Raw genomic sequence first — 13,033 nt, 5'->3', positions numbered from 1 at the left:
CAAGCATTCTGAGAAAGAGTGCTCCGATAAAGCAAGGTTTTAGTGGTTACTTCTACAAGTCACATTAGGTGTTGTCAGTGAAAAAGTGTTTTCTGTATCATACGCACAATACTTCTTGATAATGGATTGTCTAAATGCTTTCTGTTCTTGAAGCAGCACATCTAGTGGCGCAAACATAGTAGCACTCTTGCCAGCAATGCTGCACCTAGACAGGGAAATTACCCTGATCAGGACAGTCATCAAGTTTACCAGAAAAAGTGGCCTGCCCTGGTGTGTCAAGAACAGACTCGCGCAGGCTTGCTAGTCACCGACGTGCCGGCATTGACGCACCTGAGTAGTTGCTAAATGTAGTTCATAGCATTACTGGCGGTCTTTGTGATACAAGCAACGCAGTCTCGCAGGCGTGCATCCTCTGGGCACAGAAACAGTTAATGATACAATTGTAGTTAAGCAAGATTAAAACACATATATAAAAAGCCGATTTAAAATTTGCCTAAAAACACACATCTAATAGTCAAATCTAGGTGAGGAATTATTTCCTTTCAACGATCAATACAAGAGCAGCTAACATCAGTTAAAAATGGCACGAACTATTACGCTATAGAACTACGACAGAAAAGTCGATACTGTTTCCCACAATGAAAGCGAAATGTGATTAATCTCACCTTGACAGAATGAGGAGACCACCAGGAAACAATCAAGTGCAGCTGTGAAAGCTACCCTAGGACAGCCCTGCCCTCTCCAACCCGGAATGAGATTAACCAGGGGAGAGAACAGGGTAGCCAGGGAAACCCTCAATGGGGAAGAAAACCCTGGTCGAATCTGGATGTGTGGAGAATCCGGATGGTAGATAACTGTCTTCAACAAGTGGCTGTGGGCAGGAAGGCTTCGTCTGGAGAAATGAGAGGACAATGATCAGAGAAGTAGAGGAGAGATGGGAATGAAAAGTGGAATTGAAAGGCTTAGTGAAAGGTTCTCACCAGCGGAGGGAATGAGAGGATAAATTATTTAAGGCTTCGAAGGAGAAGAGATCGGGAGATGAGAGCTCTGGAATAAATATGACTTGGGTCAGAATCTGAATTGAAAGAGGTAGATCAGGATTCAGATATTATGTAACTTACAGCTAGCGGGTGTATCAGCAAGATGAAAGTTGATTTTGGCGAAACCGAGACGCCGAAGGATATCTGGAAGTGATGAGAAATCCCGAGAGAAAGCGAGACCGGACTGGCAGCAGGAGCCTGGAGATGGGAACTATAGAGACAAATAGGTTACAGGGTAAGTCAAAAGGTTGACAGTAAGAGGTAGAGCTCAGAAATCCCTAGAGGCGAACTCACGGAGCGTCTGTAGAAACAGAAGCGACGCGAGGAATCGCCGGCTTCCGTGTTTGATAAAGGATCACGTGAGCCAGCCGGAACGTCTCGGAGAAACGTGAAGAGTCTAGACCGCTACTTTCAAAACGGAAGTCATCTTGAGAAGGATTATCGGGATTAGCGTAGAGAATGTTACTACACAACTGGTTGCAAAACAACCGATTGCGAGCCCATATTGACCACCTCCCACGATGTGTAACACGAACAGCAATTTAAGAGTACATAAAAGTAAAGAGTAATGCAGTTCTTGCAGGGTTTGTTTAACCAGTTTGCTCCATCCTAGTTTATGGTTGTGTGCTGATTTAAATTGGGTTTTGATGTTTCTTATGGGCGCTCGCTCAGTTTGAGCCCCTTCATTCCTATTGTATTAGATTACTCACCTTTAAGGTGATTTTCCTGGTTGCCATTACTTCCACAAGACAGGTGATGCGCTCCAGGCATTGTCTGTTTTACCTCCCCATTATTTTTTTCCCCATAGAGAAGGTGACATTGAGAGTGAGTCTGACTTGGACTTCCATCACTCTCAGAAAACCCATCTTCCAGTGTGTGTTTCCTCCACCTCGCCCTTCTAAGGCAGAGGAACAATTCCATTGGCAGGAACTGGTTTGGGCCCTGAAGATCTAAATCTCTCCTATTAGAGAGGCTAGGAAGGATGACAAACTTTTTGTTGGTTACACTGGTGCTTGTGCTGGCAATGCGGTTAATAAATGGACCTTGTCCAGGTGGATCATTCTCTGCATCTCAGAATACCAAGCTCTCGTTGGGAAGGATGTGCCTGAGGATCCCAGAACTCATTCTACCAGTGGAGTGGCTGCCACCTCTGCCCTGCAGAGTGGAGTCCTGGACATTTGCCAGGTGGCATTGTGAACGTCTTTGCACACGTTTGCTAAGCATTATGGCTCCGACTTCTTAGCGGGCCAAGATGCCAGGTTTTGCAGGATAGTCCACCAGAGTTTTGTGATGGTGTAGGTGGTGTCCTTGCTCCCTGCCTCCTGTAGGTTATATACTTCTCTAGGAGCCTATTGTAGATGAGAAATCAGTGGGAGGAAGGAGTGCGTTAGAAGAACAAATGACTTACCTCCTTGGTAATGTTCTTTCTGATGGACGTTCTTCCCACTGATTCCTCATCACCCTACCTGCCTGCCCCACTTGCGGGAACAAAGCACTATTAATTCTGCGGTCCCTCAGCTTCAGAGTGCTTGTGGGGGTGGGGGGAGAAGAGGGAAAGTGAGGTCACAGGGTGCGGCATCACTATATATGCTGAGCCCGACATATCCGGCACAAAAAGGCATTGGACGGAGCTGGCACGAAGCTGCGCTGTGCCCCCTGGTGGAGGAAAAGTTTCCAGAGAACATCTGGGCTGGGATAGGGATATCATAGATGAGCAATAGGTGGGAGGAACGTCCATCATGCAGAACATTAAAGAGAGTTAAGTTGTTATTTGTTTTCGCCTTGGACTTCCTGGCCAACTATTATTTATTCTTGTTTCTAGTAGTGCTTGGATTTACATTCTAGGTGATTTTAATTAAGGACTCCAGTAACTAGTCAAAACCAACATCGAGCACCTTTTTAGACTCCTTTAGCTGTCGAGGGCTTTCAGATAATATTTTTCCCCCTTCTCAACTATTCTCATGGCTATCCCATTATTGGAATGTTTGTTATTTGATGCCATAACCATCAAGTAGTCTTTTCCTCTGCCTTGGACTGAAGGTGCCGCTTTTCAGTTTACTCTTCAAGTACAATAAAAATGTAAACCTTGCAATCACAATATGACCAACATCTCAATTAAATGATATGCAGTTTCTCCCTCAGCCGTAACTCCTTGTAACTTCGACTCTACAAATCTGATTTAGATTCTGAAGAAGCTACTTTAATTGTGGAGCGGATTAACACACACTTTCCTTTGACCACTTAGCCCCTTGTAAACTCATAGCAAATAAAAAGCAAACGAAAAATGATCATTTGTATTAGAGGAAAAGTTAAAACCCAGAAGAGCAGAACTCAAATTCCTAACTTTCTAATCCAACTTTGATTTGACTTCCCTCAAGTGCAAAATTATGCAAAAAAGATTTTTTTGCAAATAGAATCTATAACTGAAAACTCTACCAAATTTACGAAATTTGTGGACTAGAAAATTATCCCTTCCACTCCACTCTGCATGCTAATTGCAATTTGTTTTATAGGCAAGGTGAACATTTACCTGAAATGTAATCCTTGAATAAAGGTTATTCTACAAAAATGTGTTTGGCAGATTCTTATTCTGTTGTTTCCAGCTTCTTCCAACCTCTCAAGAGATTACTTTTTATCTGACTACCTAAACCATCGAGCTGCCCTAAAGATCTGTCCTCCCAAGTTCAAAAACATGTTTGGAATTTTTTTAAAACCTTTAAGAGCACTTAATTCCCTCAAATGTGGTGCATGTTCATCATCTTTTCAACATGCGTGGTCCTCCCACTACTAAAGCAAATGGTGTTCAACCAAAAGATGCATCATCTTTCGGCCTATATTCACACTTCCCTTGTACATATAAGTTGTAGAAGCCACTGCCTCGTATCAATTTATGACCCATATTGAGTCTGCTAATATCCTTGATGCAAATTGTGTGGTATACCACCCAGGATTTAGCTCTGAGATAGTGGTTGTCTCAGAGGCAGACAACACGAGACTTGTAGTTGTTGTTGGCGTTGCGGTGCAGGCAATACTAGATTTAAAACTTCGCCTGGGTCGCCTGCATTTTTGGGAATTTCTGGCCAATGCGTTTGCCTGGATTCATCTCATTTTTGATTTACTTGGACTGCTCACTTGCAGTGACTTCAGGGTGCAACAATGTCTCCAATATTCAGTTTTCTACTGGCAAAACTCCTCGATTAGTACCGTATGTGTTTTTATACTAGGATTTAAACTATCCACTTTTCTTTTACGTCTTAAAGGGATGTCATCCACAACAAACACATTGGATTCAAACTGGATTTGCAGCAAACTCTTAGTTAAAAGCCGTCAAAATCGATTTGTTTTAGGATTGAAAAAGTTCTCTTTGGCCATCCTACTAGTGTAATCTCCTCTTGTCCCTGCCATCAGAAAAGGTTACAAATCTTGGTCTCACCCTGGATTCACAGAGCACCCAAATGAATGAAATAGTTTCAACCAAATTGGACAATTAAAGAAACGTATCAAATGCCTTCTATCTAGGACTCCCCAAGTATTGTATCTCTAGACTTTGAGTTCAGAAATGTCAGGCTAGAGTTTCTCAAACTTCCAAACATTTGCATCATGTCTTCTTCCTTGAAACAGGTTGCCAGTCAGAAAACTTATCAATATCAAGGCCCTTTGTATGGTTGCCGAATGACTATCGGATGGGCCATAGTTTTTCTGTAAAACAACATTTAAGAAATACACTCCTGCATGCTTCTTTATAGTCAAAATCTAAAGTCACCACCAAACTCAAGTCAGTGAAGAGGATGCACCTTTTTAGGGCAGACAGTAAGTATGTGGAATTCACTCCCTATTGCACTAAAAGAAGAAACATATCCTCTTCATTTTAGAAAACATTTGAAAGTCTTTCTTTGCGTTAACTCAGTGTACCTACTTAAACGATCAATGACCAATCTGCAAAATTTTGTTTTGGTTCTGTCGTTGCTAAGCTGCTCTAATAGCGAAATTCTGCGCTCTATAACCCTTAAACTAAACAGACATCCACAAAAAACAGCCTCAAACAGCTAGTCCATCAAACACTCAGATGTTCATTGTTGGTAATCCTCTTGCTAAAATCCACCCTTACTTTTTGCCTCTTCTTTATGATCTTGCCCTACTCGGAAAACAACCTAGTGGAAATACTTGATCACTAGCCCATGAAATAAAGTTGAAACAGGTTTTGTACACTTGGAATCATGGCAGCTCTCTTCCTTCGGGATTCCACACACATAGGCTGCTGGCAAAATTATGTACATGGCTCATATCTGAGATTTGAGTCCTCTTATAGAGAGAAAAACAAGGACTACAAAATGCTGACTGGTGTATATGCAATCCTGTACCAATTAAATTTCACTGGCTTCCGATCTGGAAATGTATGTCTTGTAAATCAGAACTACAATTGGAATGTGATCGAGCGCTAGTCCTTGTTGCTCTATTCCAATTCCTATGTTCATTCTATTTCCTTGTGACCTATACCTTTGAACAGATCTGTGTTCTTATACCAGTGCGAGACGGGGCCTTCTCATCTTTGGAACATGTGCCCTTCTGTATTCTGCTCTATCACAATCCACATGTATTTCTACAGACTTAAGTTTGTCTTGGAAAACTGTGTTCACAGGTATAGCAAACCATGTCACACTGTTTTGCTCCAGCTGTAGAACCATGACAAGTTTTCCGGGAGTGGGAACACAGGGTAGGCAGGAGCAGGGGGGTTGATCTCTATTGGGAGTCAAGCTCTCTAGTGTTTTGAGACTCCTTTTTAAGTGTGGAGTGTTTTTTTTAAATCAAAAAGTAAGTTTGTCTCGACTAGTAGTTCGATGATTTGAGTAATGAGCATTGTGTTTATTTTAGAATTCAGGTTGAATTTGCAGGGTGTTGGATCATGCTGTCCTTTGGTACACACCTTCCTACCTGCCTATTAAATGTAAGAGTTCTTTACATAACGTCCCCATTCTTTATCTTTGGTCTGATCTTTACAGCGAAGGGAAGAGCAATTGCCATCCCAGTGGATTTGGACAGCCAGGTCAACAACCTTTTCTTGAAGTCTCACAACATTGTTCAGAAGACTGCCATGAACTGGAGGATGTCTGCGCGCAATGCTGCCCGCCGTGACTCTGTACTTGCGGCCTCTAGGGATTACCGGAATATCATTGAAAGATTGCAGGTATGGCAACATTTCTGGTCATCTGTAAAAGCTTCTTGATTTGAAGTTATGCACTATTTCAATATGCCTGCAGGCATGAAAGTACATTTTGATGTCCATTCCTGGTATGTTTCGGAGTGTGTGTATTTTTAAGCAAAGTAATAGCGCACTGAGAGCGTGATACTGCCTTTGAAGTGGTTATCGATGCCAAACAATAGATTTCTCATGTGGCTCGGAAATTAGCTTGAAGTGTGGCAAGCTAAGTCCCTTTGTATCCCTTGAGCCCGGTGGGGTCTGTATTTCTTGACAAGATCTTTGCTTGTTTGTGGGACCTATTAAGTGTACTTGCATGCCCTCAGTGTCATCCAGACGTGCTTGGAATTTCATCCATGAGAAACTCTTGGGAGTTGGATTCATTTTCGAGTGGAACCTCAATCTCCTGTTTGCCTTCACTACAGTTTCTGTCATCCTACTAGTCCTGTGAGTACTGATGTTTCTAAGCCAGCCACATTTCCCCATGCTGGGCCTGGACAATGGGCCTGGACGACATGTTAGTCCTAACCTTTGGGCCTGTCTATTTGTCCTCCTTGGCACCCCTTGGTTGTAGGGCGGGGATCCTTCATCCCAGCCTAAGGAAGCTCAACCTTCATTATTGACTGTTGAGAGGCTTGGTTATAAGAGTGGGACTTGTCTGACATCCTGGCGTTACCCCTCTCAGCAAGAGAATGGCTATCAAGTCGATCTGCAAGTGGTGTAATGTCTCTGCTTGGTGCAGTAAGAAGGGTCTGGGCTGCTTGTCCTGTCAGATTTGTAAATGTTATTTAGTCTTTGGCCCAGGGGTTCTTCTAATTGCCCCAACTAAGGAGCACCTGGCTATTTCTGTCTGCAAGGGGGGGGGGCAAACATTACTATACTCATTCGTCCTGTCCCATATCCTTGTGGGCGTCCAAAAACATGGGGATGGTACTGGAGCCTTTGGAAGTGTCAAAATGAGCTTCCCCTTTAAATTTAGTACAGTGCACGGTGGCGTGGGAAGGCCCTGCCCTCCGGCACCTCACCCTAGTACCTTTTTCCACAACGACGGTGTCGGACCTGGCAGCCAGAACAGATACTTTTCTATCTTTCCAATTGCTCCCCGATTTTTGCATTTCTTACTTCACTTCCCTTTGGTGCCTCCCCTCACGCCGCACACTTTTTTGCCACAGGAGAATTCACAAGATGCGCCTCATGCGACCGCTCATTCCCGGCCTCGGACCCCCATGCACTCTCTTGAGTGTTTGTGGCCCGACCACCGCTGGGACTCATGTTCGGCTTGCAGCGCTTGTGGTCACAGGGCATTGAAGAATAGTTTGTAGCAGTGGAGGGAGATCTCCACACTTCTCCGCCCCACCATAAGGACTTTGTCTCCAGGACCTCTCGCCAAGACAAGGCAGGCCCAGTGTTCAGCACAGCACAGCAACCCTGGGGTTCCCACAGATCAGGGTTCCTCGAATTCTGGGTCTGGTAGGCCCAAGGCCTCTAAGGCTTACCTGCTCCCAAGCCGAGGGGCCCGGGGCACTACCAGGCTCTTATTCGAAGGGCATTCAAGTTCGTCCTCTTCTCCTACCCCAGGGGATAAGGGATCGTCAAGCGCCACCTCCAACAGTCTGTCATCTGCACGATCCAGCACGGCTACCGGCACAGGTAGTCAGTCAGGGCGTTACGGCTACCAGCCGTCTGGCTGGGGGCTCCGCACCCACCAGAGTGATCTCTGAGGTCAACCCCTCTGTTTTCGGATCCAAGATGTATCCTATCGTGTCTGACACCTCTCTTGGCTCAGAGCCTGTGTCCCTTTACTGCCCAGGACGTGGTGCAATGCTTCAAGATGGCAGAGCGGCACGTGGTAGAACTGCCTGGATAGTGGCCAACTTGGATCCAGCTTGGGGCCCCACAGTGCTTTCGCCAACAGAATGGGCTTTGCAGGATGATTTCAGCCCCTTCCCTCTGGAAGCGGCAGCAGATTCTACCTTGCAGGCTTTTGGTCTCCTCAGGGATACATCTACCCATCACAGCCGTCCTGCTACAGACGCCTCTGCGCTTTGACCTAGAGGGGAGGCACACCGCTTCTGAGGTCCAGGACCCTAGGGACCTGGCGGCTTGTGAGGACCACTTCTTCGAGCGCTTCATCTTCCTCTTGGTTCCCATCAGGTGAAGGGGCTCCTGAAGGACATTGTGTAGAAGGTCATCCCGCAGGTATTAACATCCTGGCCCCCTCCTCTGGGTGATACTCCTGTTCCACCTATAATCCCGGTGACGGTCCCCCCACTGGTTCAGGCACTTCTGGTTGTTCTGACCCCTCCACCACCTCCTGTACCACCAACGCCTCCCTCTCAACAGCCGTTGGACCTGTCTGCGGCTCCGGACCTAGGATGGGGGTTACCCCGCTGGCACCTGTGTAATAGGGCCTGGAACTCCCCTCTATCTGTGAAAAGGGTTGGGGACAATAATGATGATAAAGCCCAGGATGATGAACCCTTGTCATCCGTTAAGGCCTTTCATGACCACTTTCAGGTCCTGGCTGAGTTCTTGGGGGTTCCTCTGCCCAATGAAGCCCCCCAGAAATCGGGTGTGCTAGCAGAGGTCTTGGGGAAATGCACCACAATCCGGTCTGGCATCCCCCTCCAAAGAATGATGTGCGGGTGGCGCGAAAGGTCTGGGAAAAGCCCAGGGCCAACGCCCAGATGATCAAGAAGTTGGACTGCAGGTTTAAGCTTACAGACGGGGAGCCAATCCTCCTTGACTCCCACCCGCAGCCTCATTCCTCTGTGATGACTGCGGCCTCCTTGTATTGTAAATCTTTCGTCTTTGTCGTCTTACTCCACGGGAGCCACCTCCAGTTGCTCTCCAAGGAGGACAAAGTCCTTGGGAAAGCACTGTTACTCCATCTCAGGACTACACCTGTGGCAGGCCAACAGACACCCGCTTGGCTGTGGGTAACCAGAAGCTGTGACAGGAGCTTGGTGAATTTCTGCCTGCCCTCCCTTCTGACAAGCAGGCTTCCTTCAAGGCTGGTCTGGCAGATGCCAGGCCATTGCTCTGGACCTCATTGTTAGGCAGAAACCTGTGCAGTTCCCTTAGGGACCACTGCAAAAAGTTTGTCTACAGGAGTAAGCAGTAAACCCAATTGGTAGCAGTCTGCACCACCCAGATTTACCTGGTAGCTGTGGCTGAGCAGTCAGACTTCCCTCAAGAAGAGTTAGGCAGTATATAGAGTAGACACAATAGGGCTAAAAATGCAGTAGCACAAGCAAACACTGGCCAGAGCTTTGGTATAAAAGTATATAATTATTTATTTAAAAACACACTTGTAAAAAATCCACTGGCACTAATATGTCAAGCAAGTTCAAACACAGTCACTATAAGTATATACACCTCCCTAATTAATTATTCGACAAGTCTAGGTTACAACACCACTTATTTAGCAAAACACAGGTGAACGCGTAACCGTAGATGGCACTCCAATAATTTGTTAAAAAGGGAGAGAAAAGGCAGAATAGGAAAAACCAACACTTTTAAGAAACCACAGCAAGTCAAGAAAGGCAGGGTCTACTGTAGAGCAAAAAGTTCATAGGCCAGGCCCACTCTTGGAGAGAGCAAGGCAGAATGTGCCCAAGATCACACAGTGGAAATGCACTCAAAGTCTTTGCAGAAAAGTCAAAAGAGGTTGGATCAAGTTAGAAAGGTAATGTTAGCAGATCCAAGGTCACCCCAGGATAGAGAGTCAAGGATTTACGGGACACTTTGGACAGTCTGTTGCAAGGGAGACCTGGCGGGACACAGTACCTGAAATGGCGAGAAAGCTCCAGCGGGGGCAGTTGTTCCTTGCTGCGGGTGAAAGTCAGAGCTTCATCCAGGGGAAGAGATGATCTCGATGTGGAGGAAAGCTGGAGGTCGTTGCACTGCCAGGGAAGAAACCAGCCGCGGAGTTTCCCGGTTAAAAGGTACAATCCTTTTATTCGCTGTAGTGGTGAAGCGTGGCTATCCAGCCGCCGGGGTGGTTGGCACAGGCGATTCGACAACGAGACGATCCAGGAAGGCGAAAAAGGCAAACTGGTTGGTCCCACCAGCTCAAAGGGAAGAAGATCTTCTCTGTCGTCGGGGAAGTGGTGAGTTCGTACAGCAGGGCACCATTTGGAGTGCTTCTGTGGAGAAGGCCGCCAAAAAGTGGAACATAGGGCTCGACTTGGGTTAGAGTTTCAGAGGCGAACACAAACGCCATTTTAAAACCGAGTCCTGGCAAAAAGACCCAACCAGGGAATAAATATTAAATAAATAACCCAGCAGTATCTTTAACATTGCACCAAAAAGTGTTGCGTTTAAAATGAATGGGAACATCCCATAGGAAATATTCTGGTGGAATATTTTGCGTGGTATCCACTGCCACCAGCTAGAAACTTGACAAGGGGGGGGACTGGACAGTGCCCCCTTGGAAAACAGACCATGGGGCAATCAAATTACCCCTACCAGTACTTCCACAATATGATGGTTTGTACTGGTTCTATTCACAATTTGAGACTAGTAAAGCCAATTGTGACTTTACATGCCCTGGGAGACAGTAGTCAATCCCAGGTTATGGAGTCTATGTTTGGAGGGTCACTATGACACCCCTGTGTTACTGCACTGAGGGTGCTGTGCAGCACATATCCCAAAAACACATGAAGCCCTATGGAGTAAAAAGACCCCATAGCCCATAAAACACATTACATAGTCAAAGGACATTCTCCAATCATATCTAAGAGTGGGAGAAAAAGAGTCTCACTCTTAGCAGGAGAAAAAAATAAAACCCAAAAATCCAGCAAAGCTGCTGGGGGACTCACTAGGTTTGGGAAATTAACCTTAACAGAGAATTCTCCCCAACACTCATGGGGTCCTTGTTCTCCCACACTGACACAGCCATCTGAGGGCTGCTGTCTTTTGGGGTCGAGCATGGGTGCACACCACTAACTTTTCATCTGGCGTGCAGGAGCGGATCCTGGATGTGCCCTTTGAAGGCCTGTACCTTTTTAATTCGTCTACTGATGATGTTTTGTCAGATAAGAAAACCTACACTCAAACTGCCAAGTCCTCTGCCATCCTGACGAAACAAGGTCAGCAATCCTACCCTCATTCCCGAGGCAGGACCGAGTTCAAGCTCTGTGCTTTTTCCAGCTTCAAGAGGTGCCATGACCGCGGTACACGGAGGCCTGACAGGTCACCCAGCCACATGAGGAAGCAGCAGAGGACGTTGCATGGTTCTTCTGCTCCCCCGCCTCTGTTCCCACCTCTGACACCAAGAAGCAGTGACTTCAAGGTCGAGGAGCACAGCTTGCCTGGGGGGGCGGTTTGGTTCTGTTCCAGGATACCTGGAAGCATCTTTTCAGAGACCGGTGGATCCTATCCGTAGTCTCCATAGGCTTCAGTCTTTCTCTTCCTTTGCCTCTACCATCCTCTCCTTTTCGTCATATCTGATCCCCAGGTCTTTTACGGGAGGTCCTTTCGCTCTTGGAGATGCAGTGGATAGAACCGGTTTTCTCCTGTAGACAGCGGCTTCGGTTACTGTTCTAGGATTTTTGCAGTACCCAAGAACTAGCCTGGCCTGAAGGTAGTCCTGAACCTGTCATTTCTAAATCTTGTCTTTACGCCTGGAACGTTTCAAGATGAATTCTCCTGTGCACATAGCTGCGTCTCTGTGTGCAGGAGACTGGATGTGTTCCCTGGACTTCAAGGATGCATATCTGCATGTTCCCATCCACCAGCCATGTCGAAAGTTTCTGCAGTTCACAATTATGTCGTACCACTTGCAGTACACTGTACTGCCCTTCGGCCTGAACTCGGGCACCTTGTGTCTTCACGAAGTTGATGAACACAGTGGCAGGCCTTCTGCACTTGAAAGGCCATCATCTGTACCCTTACTTGGACTGGCTGGTGATGCTGGTGTCATCCGAAGGGGTGGTGCTCTCCTGCCAAACGTTGGCGAATATCCTTCATCAGCTGGGGTTCTTCATCAACCAGAGGGAGTCAAAGTTGTGCCCAGCTCAGGAACTGAGTTGTTCCTTACGCCCGAGAGGCTTTTGTCCCTCCGCAAGTGGGTGATTGACTCTCTGGCCAACACGACCACCTCAGCATGGTGTTTCCAGCACATTACGGGCCTGATGGACTCCTGCGTGCTCACTGTTCAGCACGCTCAACTCAAGATGAAGAGCCTCCAGCTCCACCTGGTGGCCAATTGGGATCAGGAGATGGGGGGTCTCAGTCGGACAGGATCCCAATACTACTGCTACTGCTGTCCGCTATTTTCTGGTGGCTGATGGAGGGCAATGTTTCAGTGGGAGCCCCTTCACCTCACCAGAGCCTACACTTGTGGTGATGACTGACTTATCCCTTTTGGGCTGCGGGCTACTCTAGAGGGCTATGCCATTCATGGAGCATGGTCCAGTACGGAAGCTCTCTTCCTTATCAATCTGCTCGAGCTCAGGGCAGTGGTACTGGTCCTCTAGGCATTCTTGCCTCTCATCAAGGACAGGTCGGTTCTAGTCAGGACGGACAATTCCACTGCAATGTTTTACCTGAACAAGCAGGGTGCCTCTCGTTTGTGGTTGTGCCCAATGCCCATCCTCGCCCTCTGATCCCCAGACAGAGCTAGCAGGGCAGTGGAACATCCAGACCCAGCCAGGCGGTCGCTAGCGGCCTGGTTCCTGACCAGATGAGGGTTCAGCATGCTCAATTTTTGGATTACTACTGGGACATCATTCAGCAGGCCAGGATGCCCTTGGCTCGTTCCCAATATATGAGATAATGGACTAGGTTCTGC

The 13,033-nt window shown here is 46.8% G+C and overlaps 1 protein-coding gene across 7 annotated transcripts in view; it reads left to right on the top strand.

The window, feature by feature from the left end:
- Positions 1 to 13,033, top strand: part of ITPR1 (inositol 1,4,5-trisphosphate receptor type 1) — a 3,145,915-nt gene that overhangs the window by 1,554,586 nt on the left and 1,578,296 nt on the right. For all 7 annotated transcript variants that reach the window (XM_069643506.1, XM_069643503.1, XM_069643505.1 and 4 more), the window contains one exon: positions 6,041 to 6,225. In XM_069643506.1, the coding sequence (XP_069499607.1) occupies positions 6,041 to 6,225 (185 nt within the window). The remainder of the gene's footprint in view (positions 1 to 6,040; positions 6,226 to 13,033) is intronic.

This window comes from Ambystoma mexicanum, chromosome 2p (assembly GCF_040938575.1).
Source record: "Ambystoma mexicanum isolate Mex_15411 chromosome 2p, UKY_AmexF1_1, whole genome shotgun sequence".
Lineage (NCBI taxonomy): Eukaryota > Metazoa > Chordata > Amphibia > Caudata > Ambystomatidae > Ambystoma > Ambystoma mexicanum.
The sequence above is the reverse complement of the archived record's forward strand: the minus strand, read 5'-3'. Positions and strand labels throughout refer to the sequence as shown.